This window comes from Juglans regia, chromosome 12 (assembly GCF_001411555.2).
Source record: "Juglans regia cultivar Chandler chromosome 12, Walnut 2.0, whole genome shotgun sequence".
Classification (NCBI taxonomy): domain Eukaryota; kingdom Viridiplantae; phylum Streptophyta; class Magnoliopsida; order Fagales; family Juglandaceae; genus Juglans; species Juglans regia.
The window spans coordinates 26,418,617-26,437,124 of NC_049912.1; the positions used below are offsets into that span (position 1 = coordinate 26,418,617).

The 18,508-nt window shown below is 36.0% G+C and overlaps 2 protein-coding genes across 6 annotated transcripts; both read right to left on the reverse strand.

Annotated features, from left to right (window-relative positions):
* Nucleotides 1–3,793: 3,793 nt before the first annotated feature.
* Nucleotides 3,794–10,075, reverse strand: LOC109011743. Of its 5 annotated transcripts, none has more exons than XR_004797733.1 (7): nucleotides 9,624–10,075; nucleotides 8,462–8,864; nucleotides 6,284–6,388; nucleotides 6,081–6,184; nucleotides 5,927–5,983; nucleotides 4,803–5,214; nucleotides 3,794–4,271 (listed from the first exon to the last, which is right to left on the reverse strand). XR_004797733.1 is itself a non-coding variant. In XM_035683272.1 (7 exons), exons 4-7 carry the CDS (start codon nucleotides 6,163–6,165, stop codon nucleotides 4,032–4,034), a joined length of 534 nt encoding a protein of 177 aa, XP_035539165.1. In that variant the 5' UTR covers nucleotides 6,166–6,184; nucleotides 6,284–6,388; nucleotides 8,462–8,864; nucleotides 9,624–10,075; the 3' UTR covers nucleotides 3,794–4,031. The 5 variants fall into 5 exon arrangements, 2 of the variants coding, with proteins under 2 accessions (XP_035539165.1, XP_035539164.1); XM_035683272.1 differs by having other exon boundaries at nucleotides 5,063–5,214; XR_004797734.1 differs by having other exon boundaries at nucleotides 3,794–4,268; nucleotides 6,081–6,388.
* A 2,694-nt stretch (nucleotides 10,076–12,769) lies between these two features.
* LOC109011744 (protein HOTHEAD-like) lies at nucleotides 12,770–17,559 on the reverse strand. Its single transcript, XM_018993055.2, has 6 exons — nucleotides 17,383–17,559; nucleotides 16,709–17,105; nucleotides 14,797–15,107; nucleotides 14,326–14,711; nucleotides 13,342–13,910; nucleotides 12,770–13,232 (listed from the first exon to the last, which is right to left on the reverse strand). Exons 1-6 carry the CDS (start codon nucleotides 17,456–17,458, stop codon nucleotides 13,178–13,180), a joined length of 1,794 nt encoding a protein of 597 aa, XP_018848600.2. The 5' UTR covers nucleotides 17,459–17,559; the 3' UTR covers nucleotides 12,770–13,177.
* Nucleotides 17,560–18,508: the final 949 nt, after the last annotated feature.

An 18,508-nucleotide genomic window follows, 5' to 3' on the forward strand; every position in this document is an offset into this window, starting at 1 on the left:
GATACAAAAAACAGCTAGGAATGATGGAAATTAAGTATACATGTCATGTTGAGAAATTTCATGTATGCCATAGATGAAAGGTGGAGAGATCATTGCGCATTCATTTGATCCTCTCATTAATTTTCTCCTAAGCCCACGTGTATGCGTTACTAATTTACCATAACCATAAGCATGCAGGCATATTGTACGTGTTTGGAAAATGGAACGAGGCAAAAGTGTAGAATTATGCAGAATAAAGAGAAACGAAATTTGACAATATGCTGACACTCCCATGAGGATATTTGTCATACAAGTTGGTGATGAACAAAATAAACTGAGTGAATTGATTTGTGTATCAATGACTCCTATTTATAGGTCATCATGCATTGATTGGCAAAGTACACAATCATTGGTAACCCAATAGTTAGCAAATAACACGACCTTAAGAAGTGACATAACCTTTTGACTCAATCAAAAGGTTGTGTCTTTTGATACTTCACTAGTCACACACAATCTTTTGATTTAGTTAAAAAATTGTGTCTCCTAACACTTCCTTAACCATCACCCCTCATGAGAACTAGCATCATATAGAGGGTGACATTCTAAGGAGTACACCATTTGGTGATCACACCCCTTAGAATTACAAAAAGATCATTAGTTAGAGAGGTTGAAAGTGCTCCTCGATCTTATCGAGGGTGTGTCAATCCTAGCAAAGGATTGAGGCAAACACAAATGATGCTCACTGGAATAGTAACAACATAGCTTCCAATAGCCGTGGCTGGAAAGAGATCAGCCAGAGAGAATGTGAAGGGAAAGGAAAAAGAAAATGGGTGGCTTCGAAGAATATTTGTCGTCCTATTGAAGAAGGTGGGTTGGGCATTAGGAATTTTGGAGATGTTCAGAAGGCTTTACACGTGAAACTAGCTTGGCATTTGATTTTGGGTCACTCCTTATAGGCATATTTTTTTAGAGGCAAGTATATTAGGGGCAATCATTTATCTCTTTTGGCGCCGAATAAGGGTACTCGTTTTTTGAGATCTATAGTCAATAGCATTCCCGATGTTCTTAATAACTCAAAATGGCTTGTGAGAAAGGATAATATCTCATTCTGACATGATAATTGGGAGGAGGGTGGTCCTCTTAATGTCCAATTTTCGATGATTGAACATCCTTTGATTAAGATTAAAGAGTGTCGCATTGAAAATGGTTGGGATGTTCCTCTCTTGGAAAGGCTTGTGGGTTAACAAAAAGCTACTAAATTATATTAGTTATTAGCTAGGCAGAAAGACTGGCATGATGTTTTAGTTTGGATGAAGGAGAATGATGTAACTTTTAGTACTAAAGTGCCTGAGATTGTATTAGGGTTCTGGCGTCTCCTTTACCTTGGGTCCATTAGATTTGGCACAATAACCTTCTTAAAAAAAATTCCATTATTAATTGGAATGCCTCTAATAATTGCTTGAATGTGGATAAAAAGGTTAGAATGTCTAGGATCCTTATGGTGTCTAAATGTAATTGTTGTTCTTTGGGCCAGATTGAGGATCTTAATCATGTCCTTTGCACGTGATTTTGCTAAATAAATTTGACGTATGACTTCTATTGAACTTGGTGTCTATATGGGTGAATTTTGTACTTGGAATGAGCAAATAGATTTTTGGTTTCATCGTGCTGGTAAATCATCTCAGGTTCGGACTATTTTTGGCCTCCTACCTTCTATTGTCTCAAGCTAAGGGTGATACAGTTGAGTCTGTTTGGCATGTTATCAAGCTTTGGATTCACTAAATTATGCAATTGAATATGATTATGAATACTTTGAGACTTCCTAGCCAAGATGTTGTCATTCTTAAGAGGTTGGATATTTTGATTTCGATTCCTAAAGCGAAGAAGGTTTCTATGTTGAAATGGACCTCGCCCCTGTAGAACTGGGTTAAACTTAATACTGATGGAAGCAGCTTGGGAAATCCTGGTTCGGCTGGAGCTGAGAGTGTCATTCGGGATGCCGGTAGTAAGATGTGTGCAACTTTTTTCGTTTCTTTAGGTCAATGTTCTAATAATTTTGCTAAGTTGAGAAGCTTGCTAGAAAGATTCTGGAGGTGCTATTAGCTGGGTATTTTTCGGGTTCATATTGAGATAGATTCTCAAATACTTGTTAATTGGATCAATAAGAGAGAGTGAAATATTTGGTATCTTGAGGATTATTGGGATGAGTTCAAATTTGCCTTGAATGCTTGGAATATAGAATGAGTCATGTCTTTCATGAAGGAAATGTTGTGACTGATTTTCTTGCGAAACAGGGAGTTAAGGGTCTTAATATGGATTGGATTGAAGATAGAGTTCCTTTACCAGTAAGTTAAGAGGTATTATTCGGATGGATAGAATTGATCTTTCTTATTTACAGATATCTTCGTGAGGTACTTATTATTTACAGTTGCTTTCTTTGTTATCTTATTATCTACATGTGCTGACTTTTTCTTGCAGGTTGTTGTGAAGGTTTATTTTCCTTGTCTTTATGTTGGTTATGACATCTTGTAATTTTGGTTTGGTGATTAGGATTTTTTAGAGCTTGGATTTTGGTCTTTCTTGAATATTCGTAACATCCAGGTTTCTGAAAAAAAAAACTACAAATGATAAAGACCATTCCCATTTGTCTTCTTTGTACGCAGGATCATCTCTGTTAATTTCTGAAATAACCTCAAGCAGTACCAAGTCTAACTGAGTTATTTTCGCACTTCTTAAATGCACAGCAGCTAAAATTGTTCAAAGATTTCGGGGCGTGTTATCTCATAATCAAAAGTAATAAAATGATTTGAATAAAAGTATTTTATTGAATTTTTTTTTTAAAAAAAAAAGAGAAAAAAGTTAAGAGTAAAAATATCATAAAGTTAACAAATTATTTTATTATATTTTTAAATGTTATTTCTATTTTAAAATTTATAAAAGTTGTATTAATATTTATGTTAGAAGGCTGAATCACGTCAAGACGAATGATAATTATTCCATTCTATCCCTTAGGCCTCCTCTTTGGATACACAATTGGTCTCATTCCATCACAATTATTCCACGATTGTATTCTGTATGTAACATTACTCATATCTAAATAAGAAATGATACTTGCAGTCGTGAGTGTGCAATGGCCGTGCAGTCGCTTTGAAAAAAGTGAATAAATATGAGATCCACATGAAAAAAAAAATTTAATTTTTTAATAATAGATTTCACTCTTTTTCAAAACGACTACACGGCATTTACGCATTCCACAACTGTATGTAGCATTACTAATATCTAAATACTACTCAAACACAAACACTTTTCAACTTCTCTTTCATACTTTTTCATCTAATCATTACAACTTTCACAAACTTTCACATAAAACATAAAAAATAATTCAACATTTTCAAATTTCAAAACAAAAATAATATTTTAATAATATTTTAACTTTATAATATTTTTATTTAATTTTTTTTCTTTTATTTTTCAAAATCTAATAAAAATATGAACTCAAATGATTTTATTATTATTCACAGATTTTTCATCTCTTCTTATTGACTATCCAAACGAAGCTTTAAAAGTCTCGGAGATCGAAGTTTAAAAGCTTGACGGAATCATGAGAGATCGGATAACCAAAAACTTGCAAGGGGCAGGGCAGGGGCATCTTGACATCCCAAAAATAATTTCACGGTGAACTTTATTTTACAAGGCATCTAAACAGAGTGGTAAGGGGGATACGAAAGCATCGGGTTAGTCCTACAGATATTCCAAACTGCCCTCAAGATATCCACCAAAAAGTTCAAAAAACACGTAAACTTGGCAACAAGAGTTCAAATCCAAACAGATTAATAGTGCTTACATTATATTTGAAATCAATGCTACAAGAGAGAGGGAGAAGATATACAGTAAAACTGCAAAATAAGCAGCATATACGAATTCTGAAGAGCAACGGAGGCTGTTGACATCCTTTTTGAATATTTTGGTTTTTCATCCCTAGAACAAATAAGAAAAAAACTATATTGGCTTGTAAAATCCAGCTAACCTAAAGATCTCCTGCTCCACCTCTTTCAGCCAGCTTTTCTCCGCCCCCGTCTTCTTGTGTGCCGAGGGAAACTTGACTTGGAAGGGGAACGTGATTTTACATTAGATTGAACCTTGGGTATCGCTGTCTCTGCGGGCAGGTCTTGAGGAATGGTTGTCTGCTCTTCCAGCGGTACCTGAGGCTTCTCTATGAGCCAACCTCTGACTTCACCAAAATCATCCAACTCTTCCTTGGCAGCCTGATTATGTATCAGAATTCCTTCCTTCTACAGGCATAAAGAACAAATTAGTTGCGACATATAATAAAATGTTCAAGCAACTTTGGTGGTTCAATCAATATACAATTCACAGTCACAAATAACGGGTTCATTCGGGATCTGTAACTACCAAATGAACAGAGGTGCACCCACAGGATACCAGTGTCCCCACAGGTGCATGGATGAGTTACATTACAGGAAAACTCCAAAGACGAGAAACACCAGCAGCTAAATCACCGAAACTGTAACAACTTGAATAGCTTTCATGTACAGCAAAAATTGAACTTGTTCTATTTCACTGAGTGGCTGATAAAATGGGACAACTTTGAATAGTTTTATGGCACAAGATTATAACAAGTGAACTAATAACCAAAACCTCTTCTCATCCTCAGTTTGCTATCCATGGGCTACCCCAATGACAGGCAGAAAAGAAGTCTTATATGATCATAGTTACAACAATATTCTACAAACAAAAATTAAGCAGATACCTGTAAATCATGCCACAAAATAAACACTTGCATTTTCATATAAACCCCTCACCTGAGACTGGTCAATGCTTTCAATTATATTAGAAAGAGGGTTTGCCTCCCCAAGACTGAAAACTGCACTTTCAAACATAGGTACATCTCCCATGCTACCCTCAGATATAAGCCGAGAAGTAAATGGAGATTTAGCTGGCAATCTATGTCCATTATCAGGAGGAGAGGCAGGACTTTGATCAGAACGGGTCAAGCTTCAGATGGTACAGGTAAGCTCAACTTATTTATGGAACAGAACTTTCCAGGATTTTCAATGATCACCTTGTCAATTTGGGTCTTCAGCTTGCGAACTTGAGAATGTGCCACTTCAATCTTCCAGAGAATCTGTTCCAATGAATTATCACCATTTCCAAATTCATGAGATGACCATCCATCATTTATCCCAAACTCATTACTGCCATTAGCAATCTTATCTGCAGAAATCAGCATGAGAAAATTAGTGGTGATAAGTATTGGTGGAGAGAAAGTCTAAACAAAACGTTTTCAAAAGAACTCATGCTCACAAGGATTTTAGGTATATTTCCTCAAGGAAAATGGCTAGTGCAAGTCTAGGACATTCATGCCCCACCCAAGCCTTTTGAAAAAATATGGGACCTAGTGGGTCTCACTTTTTTCCCAAAGGACGTGAGACTTGCACACCATAGGATTGTATTTAGTGCTACTCAATAATAGATATGAATTTGTACAAGCTCATTCAAACAGGACCGAGCTTATACAAACCGAGCTCCTTTAATAAATGATTCAAAATATTAAAGCTCAGTTATTTTACCTAAGTGTACTGAAAGGTAGTTGATTTTATAAAAAACAAGCTAAATATTTTCATGGATGGTGCGGTTCATTTACAGCTATAATCAAAGATATATCTTTCATTAATTTGTTGCTCACACACACACCCGGGGACACACAATTCTATAGTTGCAAAATGCCACATAAAAGGCCATCTCTTCTTGTCTCATTAATATTTTGACCATCAAATGGTTTCAACTAATTAGATCGACCCTACCACATATACTAAACACAAGCAAATGCACATTTTTTTGTCAGTGACTAACGGAGCAAATGGACATTGATACAACATTCACAGCCTAACTAGTAGTCTATTAAATCGACTTTAGTACTTCTTACCTAGATTACCACAATAACCTTCTATAGGAGCACCATCAGCAATAGACCTCTTACTTTCTGGGGAAAAAAGAGAGAGAAGTTTAACAAAGAAACATGAATTATACTTATATGAGGTAAAATATTGCAGCAAACGTCAAAATTTTAAACTTCATACCATAGTAGGAGAACAGGTTATGTTGTGATATATATGGCGTGACATCAGCCGTCTCTTCAACTCTCTTTCTTTTCTTCCTCGTCATGACCTTATTTCTAAGTTGTCTGGAAAAGGGTAGAGACTTTGCATCAAAACCTTCTAAGGTGAAGTTTTCAAATTCAAACTGCTTTCTTTGATCATATACCACAAGTTCTCTATCATACTTTAGTGCCTGGGACTGAAGCTCCTTAATTTGAAGTTCTATTCATTTACAGCGCCACATAAGAGGATGTATAAACTTCCTCCAATGAACAGTTAACTTTTTCTTCCTGTTAGAAGCACAAATAAACCATGTGAATGTGAGAGAATTTTCAGTTAATAGAGGCAACAATATGTTCTCATGCATGGAAAGATAAATAATAAGAAAGAATAGGTATCCCATTCCCACTAGCTTTACGTGAACAGAGAAGAAGCAAGTACATTGTATCAGTCTAATTTGGCTGAGAAGGTTTTTGTGTTACTGTGGTCTGCAAACACTATGTTGGTTTGCGGCATGTAGTAGATGACATCGCAGTGGATGTAACAGGCCAAGGGCAGGAGAAATGGGATTGAGAAGAATAGAATAAAGAGATCTCACTTTGAGGGATTTTGAGAAGGTATCTCTTGAGATTTGACTATATTAACAGTTTAAATAACATCAGAAATCCCAGGAGATTTAAAAAAGAGAAGATTCGCATAAAATATGAAATTCATTAGTATGTACATGACCCTAAATACTCTTCACGCTAGTAATGGCAGAACGGTTCAAGGTGATGCATGAAAGTATGATGCCAGCCTATGGTTGACTTCTTTATAATAGTAATCATCAACCACAACCTTAATGAAATTAGAAATTATGAATATTGTGCATGAACATTCTGTCTTATTTTTAAAGGTCTTTGGGCACTAAATATTCATCATCCAAACTATATATCCCAGTTAGCTTAGTGGAATTGAGAAAGCTTGATCAACTGGGCTTGCCAGCTTAGTTAAAGTTCAGTTAGGGTGTATTTGCATGATCACAATGAACAATCCCATGAATGTAAAAAAATTGCGTTGGCATATTCAATGACAAAACTTGGTCTCATTCAATTGTAAATATGTTAAAGACATTCTAGACTGAAATTAGATCAGAAATTACAAAAATTGAGAGTTCACTAGACTCTCATTAGACACTCACTTGCCACATCGGACCTGCTTGTTGAGCCCAATTCCAACAAGTTCGCTAGATGTTTCGTGGGACCAGAAGTGAGAAAATTTTGCTATTTTGGGCTTGCTAGACGCATGTCAAGCACACATATTAGAATCCGAACATTTTTTTTATAAGTAGAATCCGAATGTTAGAAGCCAATTTTATAAAGTGGGTTTTTTTTTTAAACCTAAAACTTGGCAGACCAATTCGAGTTACTTGAACTACCTCGAACCAACCCAGATTCAACCAAACAACTTGGGAAAAACCATAAAGATCCATATCCATCCAAGAAAATTACAGAGCAGAAAAAAAAACATTTCACTGGAGGCACCCAGTGAGGTAAGGTTCTTAATGGTATCCATTCATTCGATTAAGTTTTCCTTTCCCCTCCCCAAGAGAGAAGATAAATTCAAAAAAAAAAGAATGTAATGACTACAGTTAAATAACATCATTCTCTTCTAAGAAAGCAAGGAAATTTGCAAGAATCTCATCAGATTAGTTTATGATACCCAATTACAAAGAGTTTTGCTATAAATCTAAGACCAGCCAGAAAGACTCTGGCTCAAGTCCTGAAGTTGAAGATATCAAAGCGAACAAGCCCAGACAGGATAAAATGATATGGGTAGGCATGGAAGAAAACCACCATTTCACAAACCTTTTAGTTTTAGCACAAAAGTATCACTTTCCTTAAAAACTTGAAAGTATTACTCAACAACCGACATGAAAAGGGTTAATTACAATTCTCACCCCTAAACTACCACATCTTTCGCTTTGCACCCTACAGTATAAAAAGTTTCATTTTGCACCCAAACTATATATTTTTTTCCATTTGCACCATGAATACGATTTGGCCATTAAGATGAACGAAAAAATTGGTCACATGGCACAATCTTAACAGTTAGGTTTGAATGGAGGGGGCAAAGGGAAATATATTGGTAGCCTAGGGTGCTAATTGAAACTTTTCCAGCTCATAATGCACAATGAGAAAAGGGTGGTAATCTGTGGGTGAAAAGTGTGATTTCACCTCCAAAAATAAATAAAGTGGAAAAGGAAAAAACATCTCTCTAACTTTATATGGATACCATGATTTAAGCTCATGGACTCTATAACTGCTACTCAATAGATAAGAAATAAGCAATACATACAATAAATAATTCAGACCAGCAAGTACCTTATTTGAAAGGCATCAAAGTATCCATCATATAGTGATGCATTACTTGCACACACGTGTGACTCAATTTCGTCATCAGTCAACATCAAGCCACTCTCTGTCCTGGATTCTCTACCACCAAAAGAACTTGAATGCTCAGTCACATCTTCGCATTCACCTTTAACCGGTATAGCATCAATTGTATCAATAATGTCAGTTATATTAAGCTCCATATTCTCAATTCCATCATGTTCACCAGCTCGCTCGACTAATAATTCTTCCACGCCAAAGGTGTTGTCCTCACAATTACTTGCACATTGCAGAAGTTTTTCTTCTGAGCCTTCAGGGGCGATTACGTTGTCCTTACTAACTGAAAATTATAGCAGCTTTCGACTTTCCTTGGAGCTCTAAATCAGGGCCCATACTGCAACATGATACAAACTCAGTTCATTATTTTTGGCAGTCAAGATCTTACAATATACCAGCAGCACAATAAAAAACAATTATGTCAAAACTGAATTTACATGAATTCCAAATTAACTCAAAATGACCTATTAAAATGCTGAAAATTGTTGATAGCCCCACATATAATTCAAATGCTGAAAGTTGCAAGCTTTGTGACAACCTATCTTTATCAAACCAAATTCGGATTTCTTATGTTTCTTAATTTGGAATTTTTTTTTCCTCCCATTTAAATAGGCCTGGATCCCATTATTCTTGCTTAGGCATATCCTTGTTCTGTCGCGGGAGTAAAGCCAATGTTGTATCCCAACAAGCCCCATTCTGAGTTGTTATACATTTATTAATGATACATTTATATTGATTGATTGTAGGGTAGGTCATAGAATAGGCAAGTGTATCGTTGCACACAAAGAAAAGAGAAAGGAGCCAGGCAATATTGTCATCACTACAACTCTAATCCATACATGATAAAGTCCATCTGACTGACCAAGAGCCAGCAAAAAAATTAACAACCAACAAAAAAGCCAGTACAAAGATTGACAGATTCACAACCAGCAAAAAAATTACCACCCAATCACAGATTCAAGTAGCCAAAAAAAAAAAAAAATAATCGGTACACAGATTCAAGTGGCAAAGAAATTACCGAAGCCTTAAATCACAACCACCATATCAAAGATTCAGCAAAAAACCAAACATGGCGAGGGGCAGTGGAGGGACTTACTGTGGAGAATAAATTTCCAAAAATCTGGAAGCAAACTTGGGCGCGCAACACTGCAAGAAAACCCCAAGTCTGGAAGCAAAATAATGATATTCGTCTAGAAACGAAAATGGATTTCTTCACGGGTTAATTTACAGAGGCCCAAATCTGGAAGCAGATCGGCAGATGCGGAGCTTACGTGGTGAATGTCGCAGCAGATCGGAAGATTAGCTGTTCCCGTCCTTAGATGTTCACCAACTCAGGTAATGAGGAGAGAGAGGAGGCTAGTTCGGAGGAAGGGAGAGAATGAGGAGAGAAAAGAGGAACTTAGGATTAGAAGAGAAAAGTAGGGTTAGAGAGAGAATCCGACGATGAGGTGGGTGGAGGCCGACCAAGGGCTGGGTGGTGGCCGAGGACAACGGGCAGGGGCAGTGACGGCGACGGCAGAAGAGGAGGAATTTTGAGAGCCAGAGGGAATGACATGAGGTAGACGGTGTAACCACGTAAAACGGCGCCGTCTTACTCTCTAAAAACGGCGCCGTCTGACCCACTAAAACGACGCCGTTTTTCTGAGTTGTGCCTCTTTGTTGTGAGGATTTTGATCAAACGACGCCGTTTTAAACCTTTTGGGCTGCTGCCAGGATTTTGGGCATTTTTTTCTAAACCCTAAACCAATTTTCATTTTTGTTTCAAGCATAAGTTCTTTTATTTATAGATTTTATAATTTTTTTTCACCACTCTATTTAATTTTTAATATTGATTATTAATTATTATTATTTAACTTGTGTCTAATTACATGTTATTATATTATAATATTACATGTTATTAACTCATTATAATATTCTATACTGATGTCTAACTTATTCCTATTATAGACTTATACTATAGGGTATAATGTTTAATTATATGTTGTTATACTATAATATTACATGTTATTATACTAGTATGTAACTTATTTATAATCTAACTCTATGCTAGACATATTTATAGCATCTAATTACATGTTATTATACTATGGTATTACATGTTATTACAATATATTATTGTCTAACTTATTTATATACTAGATTTATTTCTAATGTCTAATTAGATATTATTATACATTAGTATTACACTTTATTATACTATAGTTAAACTATATTCTAACTTATTTATAACTTAATTATATACGAATAATGTTTGACCGACAGCCAGTTCATACGGAGAAAATGTCAGCTGTTGGAAGGGTAGTTGGAGTTGGCGCTTTGTTTCCAGATTCTCGAGCTAACGATCTCTCTCTTTCTCTGCGCATAGTTCTAACTTCTAACACATGAACCCGGAAATCCTATATCCCCAAAACTCGGGAACCAAAACCTCAAAAAACTTCGGACAAGATCCTGATGCTGGTGTAACTAAAAACCAGACACCCTCTTAACACCAATGGCTTGATCTCTACCACTACCAGCCATCCTTTTAGCCTAATCTGGGTATCAAGAAAAGAATTTACTTTGGGTTCTGATTCCTTTTAGCCTTATCTGGGTATCAAGAAACAGAAATCCGTATATAAGAAACTTATTTGACTTACTTTGTTGATTGATTGCTTATTGGTCAGAAAACAAAGCACAACAAAGACCTCGAGACTCTATTCTACCAAATTTATTTTCCTTCTTGGTGTAGCAAGTGACTGGAAAAGCAGTACGATTGTATGAAAAATAAAATTCTTTCATAGATAAGATAACCATTTCATCACACCAAGCTCGGTCTCTGTTCTCAAACATGACAGAAATTGCTCTTGGACTCACTCAAGTTAATTAATGGGTCCTAAATTAAAGCCAGATTTTGTGATATTATTGTTTTTGCTGTTTGCACAAACAATGGGTTTGTTGCACTCAACCAGAAATTAAGCTTTTGAGCAACACTACACACTAACACATTGAGCGGAACTCTATGCCAAGTCTGCAGTTAGTCACTTCTCCCTTTCAGCTCAAAACAAGTTGACCGGCCACTAGAGAAGCTAAAGGCGATATCCATCTAGATATCAGAAAGGATATGTGGATACCAAAAAGTTTAGAATCCTTGAAAACCTTTTCTGCTATACTGACATTTTATATTCATTTTGGGGCAGGCATTGGGGGTCACAAAATTCAGACCTTTTGAGCAATTAGTCTGGCTCTCAAGGATATTGCATGTATGGTAACCCCTGGGAGGGGAAGCCTAGGCGGGCTTCACTCGTTGCAACATATTCGGATTGAGCCATTAGTACTAACCCCTGGGAGGGGCAGCCTGTCACCGCAACCCCACTAAAGTGCCAGCATGCAAAGGTCCCAAAAACTGTAGTTCACTAGTTTTGTTAAGGCAAACCGTTTCGAAGTTATAACATCGGACAAGAGAGGAAAGAAGGATAGCCTAGCCTTTGCCAACTAGCTAGGCTACCACCTTGGTGGTGTATGGTATTATTTTTTAGTATATTATGTTTATGATTTATTCTCTGTTTGATAATAGATAAAAACTTTGAGCCCAATGTCTAGGCCATACATCTATGTCGACTTCTTTTTCCTTATCTGCAAATGGCACATAAGACTATATTCAGGGGACTGATCCCTCCAGGTGTAGACAGCTGCCTAGCTACCTCTCTGGGCATAAGATGATCTATATTATGTACCATGCACCATCTACTTCTACTTCCTAACCCTGAATATTCCAGTTTCGAATACCACCACCAATCTTCTATATATCAAAAGTCGACATAGTACTCTTCAATTTGCAATAGAAAAAAAATTGGAACCCACCAATAAAATAAGCTCTATTACGACTTATAGAACCACATCACTCCCTTTCATTGCCGCAATAGCATGTGATTAACAACAATAACAAATCCAACAAGCATTTAATGGTTAAGCAACAAATTGATGAAACTCAGTAGCATGTAGTAGATAGCCAAACTCATCATGTGGAAAATGTGGACCTGTCCTGCCTGGAGTACCCAGGGGGAGGAGGAATACAGGAGGAAACAAGTGGATTCGAACCTATATTTTTCCCCTGAATGCTATAAGCTTGCGATGAGCTTAGTTGAGACGTAGTTTTCGTTTCTTTTATATATTTTTCCCTTTTTATTTTACAAAACGAAGTCATATATATATATATATATATATATATTTATATAATAGCTCTTTCCCACAGTTTTCTCAGCATGCAACCAAAGGGACTGATCATGATCATGATAATGATATCAAAAGTTGTACAGAATACATAATAAAATCAAACATTTTTATTTTTCTCATCTTAAGTCACACGCCATTTAATGTGATGTATTTTAAGTGACTTTACAAATCATTAATCACTTAAATAAAAAAAGTCACTTAAAATATAACACATCAACTTATATGGTATGATTGAAGATAAGAAAATTTCAGATGAAGAACGATACTTAGGAACATTACAAAAGGCTAGCTAGCTAGGATGGATGCATTTCCTACATATATAGTACTACGGCTGCTTGCAAAGTACTAAAAAATACTAGATACATTAATTCCACCATTACCAGCCAACACTTGTCTCATCGGCCTCCTAGCTACCTGAACTACTTCCAAGCTGCTTCCTCATATGCCAGCTTCTCTTCCTAACCTGTCCCTTAAAATCTTCATTCCCATGTACCTGAATATCACCAAAAAAGCACGTTGAGAAAATTAAAATATATATATATATATAGCAGAAGACATTAGTACTATAAATACGTTGTGTTCTTTCTTGTAATTAATCTTACCTGCCCATCATCATGACAGTGGCTTGAGGATTTGTGCCTGGTGATTCGTTAAAGATTGAGCCATCAACAACGCGGAGCCCGTGAATGCCAAGGACATTGTACTCAGGGCTAACCACCTTACCCACGCGGCACCCACCATGGTAATGCCAAATTGTGATAACAGTATCCTTGCAGAACTGTTCTATGGACTTGGTGTCATTGGCATGTCTAGGGACGAGGTTAACATTAGCCCTGGCACTCATACCGAGTATCTTCTCCAGAGTTTCCTTGTTGCATTTTGTGTAGTTTGTGACGTGTTGAGACTGCACAATCCTCGTGGCCAGCCGAATCCCAGCAACGCAGCGTTGAAGATCGTAAGGATGCTTGAAGTAGTTGAAGGTGACAAAGGGGTTATCATCCACATTAGTGTTGTTCAATCTTAGCTTGCCTGTTGAAATGGGGTTTGCAATTTTTTCTAGAATGAAGCCTCCCCTGAATGCTTCATGGGGTAAATTTTTCTTGCTTTTGATGTAAGCTCGAATGGCCTCTGGTGTTCTTTGCTTTGGGGGAATCGTGGAGAGTTGTCCAATCTGGTCATGCAGTTCAGGAGGAGTATTAGATCAAGTTCCTAGACAATATTATAGCTCAAGTAGTACTTGATCAACAGCCCCATTGTTTTTGTTTTCCGTACTTAATGCTTTAGTTGTTTATGCGTTGCATTTTCATCATCCCATGATGTCATATTAGATAATTGGAGTCTAATGTCATATAATGCATGAATCAATCATTTATTAGTGTCACATCATAAGATGATGAGAAAAATGATGATAAATATATTTGTTGATAAAAATATAACTAGCAAGTTATTATGCCTTGTTGTTCGAATACATTAGATTATAAAATATTTTTATTATAAACTATATCTAATGTGTATAGACGTAGCAAGTCACCTCAGCTTGTGATTTTTATTCTTTTGTGAACCAAACATTTTTCTATGTTTCTTACCTCGGCAGACATGATGCCATGGTGGCAGTGAATGCTGTCGTTGGACTGTCCAAATCCACTGCTAGTTTCAATGTACACACCCTTCTTTGTAATCCCTACAGTTTGGATGAGAGACTGCTCAACTGGCCTATTAGTGGGAACGAAAATAGCGTTCATGGGATTGTCCGCCATGCCCTTCCCTACAAACTTGTTATCAAGCACTACAGGAATGTTCAACTTTTCAAGCTCAGCTTTTGGTCCAATACCACTCAGCAATAGCATTTGAGGGGTCCCGATTGCTCCGCAAGATAATATGATTTCACTCCCTGGCCTATTAACAAGAAGTGCCTGATGCTGGTCACCCTTCTCGTCTTTGAAAATGACCCCCACAGCCTTGGGTTGCTTTCCTGCATGTATCAGACATTACCGGTCTCATGAAATTAACTCTTAGCACAACTTGAACATATAGTAACATGAAATGCTTTAACGTACGTGTTTTTTGAAAAACAATATTCTGGACAGTCGCATGGACCAAGACAGTGAGCTTCTGAGGGTTGGCGGAAGCAAGGAGTTCGGCAGCGGTATGGCGGCGGCCAAACCTGTCGAAAATGGTGCCGCCAATCTTGGTTCCATATATGTGATCGTATGTGAATCCATTAAAAGGAGACACCCCAACGTCGAGAAGGCTGTCCCTTACTGCTCTCTGCCATGGCGCAAGCTTAGGGCGATGGACAATTTGCTTCTCGACCCAAGGGTATGACTCCTCAACTAGCTTCGCATCCCAGCCCATTTTCTCTATAAAACTGCGTATATAACACTACAATTGCTTAATCGAGCTGTATGTAATGTATGACCAAAAATGCATTATGTCTTCAAACGCCTTTTTTTTATCACATCAAGATGGCTAGATAAGCAGAAAGTTTCAGATGCCCAGTAATTTTTCAATTAAAAAACGTTATGCGCAGTCCGTTTTACGTATTTTTTTCTGTGTACTTCGTTAATGTAATTGATTGTATCACTTTTTTTTAATATAAAATAATTATTTTAATTAATCACACATTAATAAAGTGTACACCCAAAAATGACTAGAGGTAACAGAACTTTTTTCAATTTTACTCGTTATAAAATTTAAATTACATCAATCTTTGAATAGGATTCTATGGTTTGGGCCCATGTCACTTTTGAAGCACATGGCAAACGGCCCAATTCTGTCATTGTCAAACTTATGAACTTCATATAACTCAACCTTAATCTTTGGGCTCTGGTTCCCGGAATGTGAACGGACTTTACAAACCCCTTTTTGGGCTAAGCTTTTACACCGGGCTCGGCCTACCTCTTTAACACAAGGTCCGAGAACCCTCAACCCGGCCCAACACTAATATCGGAATTGAACTCTCTTATGCCTAGGTGTCAAAAAATTTAAAAGAATATTGCTACAGTTATAAAAAGATTATATAAAAATAATCTTATAAATTGACATAATTTTATATAGTCTATTAGATCTATTTTATAATAAAATTAATTTTATTATTTAATAAATCACATCAATTTATGAAATTATTTTTGTGTACTTCATTTGTAATTAGAATATTTTTTAATTTAAAATACCGTAGAAAATAAGTTTCATTAGCGGTTGAAATGGGTAGGTGCATAGAAAAAAGATAAAATAGGTAAGTGGATTGGTAGCAAAAAAAAAATTAAAAGTAGAGTTGAGTTGTAATATCCCAGGGACCACGTATCCAATAGGTCATGTTAAAAATTTATGACTGCCTTAAATGTTCAGTGTCCTCCTAGATCTAAAAAATAAACATTGCTGGAAAAATTGAGTGGAAAGGGACCATGACTAGCATCATAAATATTCTGTCACATGATACAGTGACATTGTCACGTATCTCAAAAAAAGAAAAATAGCATTGTCATGACCATATTCCAAACCATCAATACTTTTAGAAAATAATAATAACTATATTATTCCGAATTAGGCAATAAATTTTAATAATAAATACAATAGTTGGCTTGAGATCTAAAAATTTTTCTGTATGTATTATATCACGGATGTAACTTTTTTTTTATAAATGAATGAAGTCAATTTCTCATAAAAAAAAAAAAAAAAAAAAAGAGCCTCTCTAGTCTCCACCCACACCTACTTTCTTTTTGTGAGCCTTGCAACTACGGATAATTAATTTTTCCAGAGTCTAGTTGTAGACGCAGAGTTTCTAGTCACTGGGATCGGAATGCTAATTTCTCTATTTATAAAATAAAATTTATAAATTGACGTGATATATTATACGCAAATTATTTAAAAAAGAGATTTACGATACGATATAGTCACGTTAATTCATAAAATTATTTATTATGAGATGTGTTTGAGAATCATATATGTCCAGTAAAAAAACATATATACCTTGAGCTTGCTCTGGTGTAGAAGCCGGCATTGATGCAAGAACCACCACCCAAAACTCTAGCTCTAGCATTAATGACCCCATCTGTGGAAACAAAGGCTTGGGAAGCAGAAGTTGGAGAAGTGTCTGCTAGGGCAATGTGGAAGTTCCTTAGAAATGAGACATTGGCATTAGAGAAAGGAACACCCCCTCTTTCAAGCAACAGAACACTGAAGTTTTGAGACAGGGTGGCAGCCAAAGGACACCCGGCTGTGCCACCTCCCACGATTATGTAGTCATATGCTGCATTATTGTTGCCTCCACTCGGCGGCGATGATGATGATGATGGTGGTGATGATGATGAGAAAGAGCTCGCTCGTTTGATAAATGGATATCTGAATTCCAAGATATCCTCCTTACCTGCATTATAATTTCCATGCATTTCATATTTTCACTCAGGAAAATTTTCAGCTTCACTGCATTTTCAGTACAGCAGCTAGAACTTCATAATTAAAGGCAAAGAAAAGATACCCAGTAGTACTAAAGGAGATTTTGCTAGATAGTTATGAACAGAAAAAACAAAGAAGTATATATATATATATATATAATACTTTGAACACAGAGACATGGAAAACAGTATGGCCATAAGAAATTATATAGCTTGAGATGCTGAAAGAAATGTGAGCAAGCAGAAAACCTTGAGAATGAGAGTGTGAGCTCAAGAGACATAGAACCAAACAGAAAAAGAGCTTCCCTGCCCCAACTAAAGCCATTGAAACCGCAGACAAAGGTGACAAAGGCTCCCAGAATTAACTCTTACAGAAAGAAGGCTTTTGGTCTTTATGGCCTCAATGTGGCTGTCTCTGGTTGGCCTGTGTTTTATGAGTGTACACGGTATATATATATATATATATATATATATATATATATATATATATATATATATGTGTGTGTGTGTGTGACATGTCCGACCATATATATATACGTAAAAAAATATACAAAATTCAGCTGTCATTTCATGTAAGATGACCGAAATGAATGCCACAGTTGGAGTACTTATGAATTCGTAGCCGTTGGATAAACTCCTTTTGTAATGAGTAATGTGATCATGTCCGACCATGCATGTGACAGCTCACTCACCAGCCTACATTATGAGAAATATTGTATGTATTAATTTAGGCAGATAGATATATTTCTTGAAGAAGACTGGAGTAGGGAAAAATTATTATTAGGTACGTAATCCATAATTAAAATGATTTATATAAATTTTAATTTTAATTGATATGATATGATATGATATCTTGTGATAAAATGAAAATTCGTATATCATTTTGATTTTGCAGGGTTTGGAAAAAGGTTGATTAGTCAGAAAAGAATAGCTTAGAATTACCTCCAACTTTCTGCCATTGCCCCACTCATAGGCCCTGCTACAATTTTCAACTGTTTGTTTCTTCTGGCTCCGTAATACATTTATTGTAAAGTGACTTTTTATGGTTTAGTTTCTCAAGGTAATGCATAAGCGAGAATGTTAGAAACGATTGTGTAAGTATTATGTATTTTTTTTAAAAAAGAATTGAATCTATTCCTAAAATATTAACTTTTTCCGTGGTGTTTGCACATTTTATAGCTGTAAATATCATTTTTTGATGCCTAGATCTGTTAATTTATCAAAATTTTCAGAAATCGAGAGAAAATGCGAATTTAATATTTGATTTATATCTACAATTAGTAATTTTTTTTTGAAGTTATCTACAATTAGTAATTGAAATGTGGGAGTGAATTATTGGAATTCAAATGTTTCGTTTCAGATACTATGTTATGTT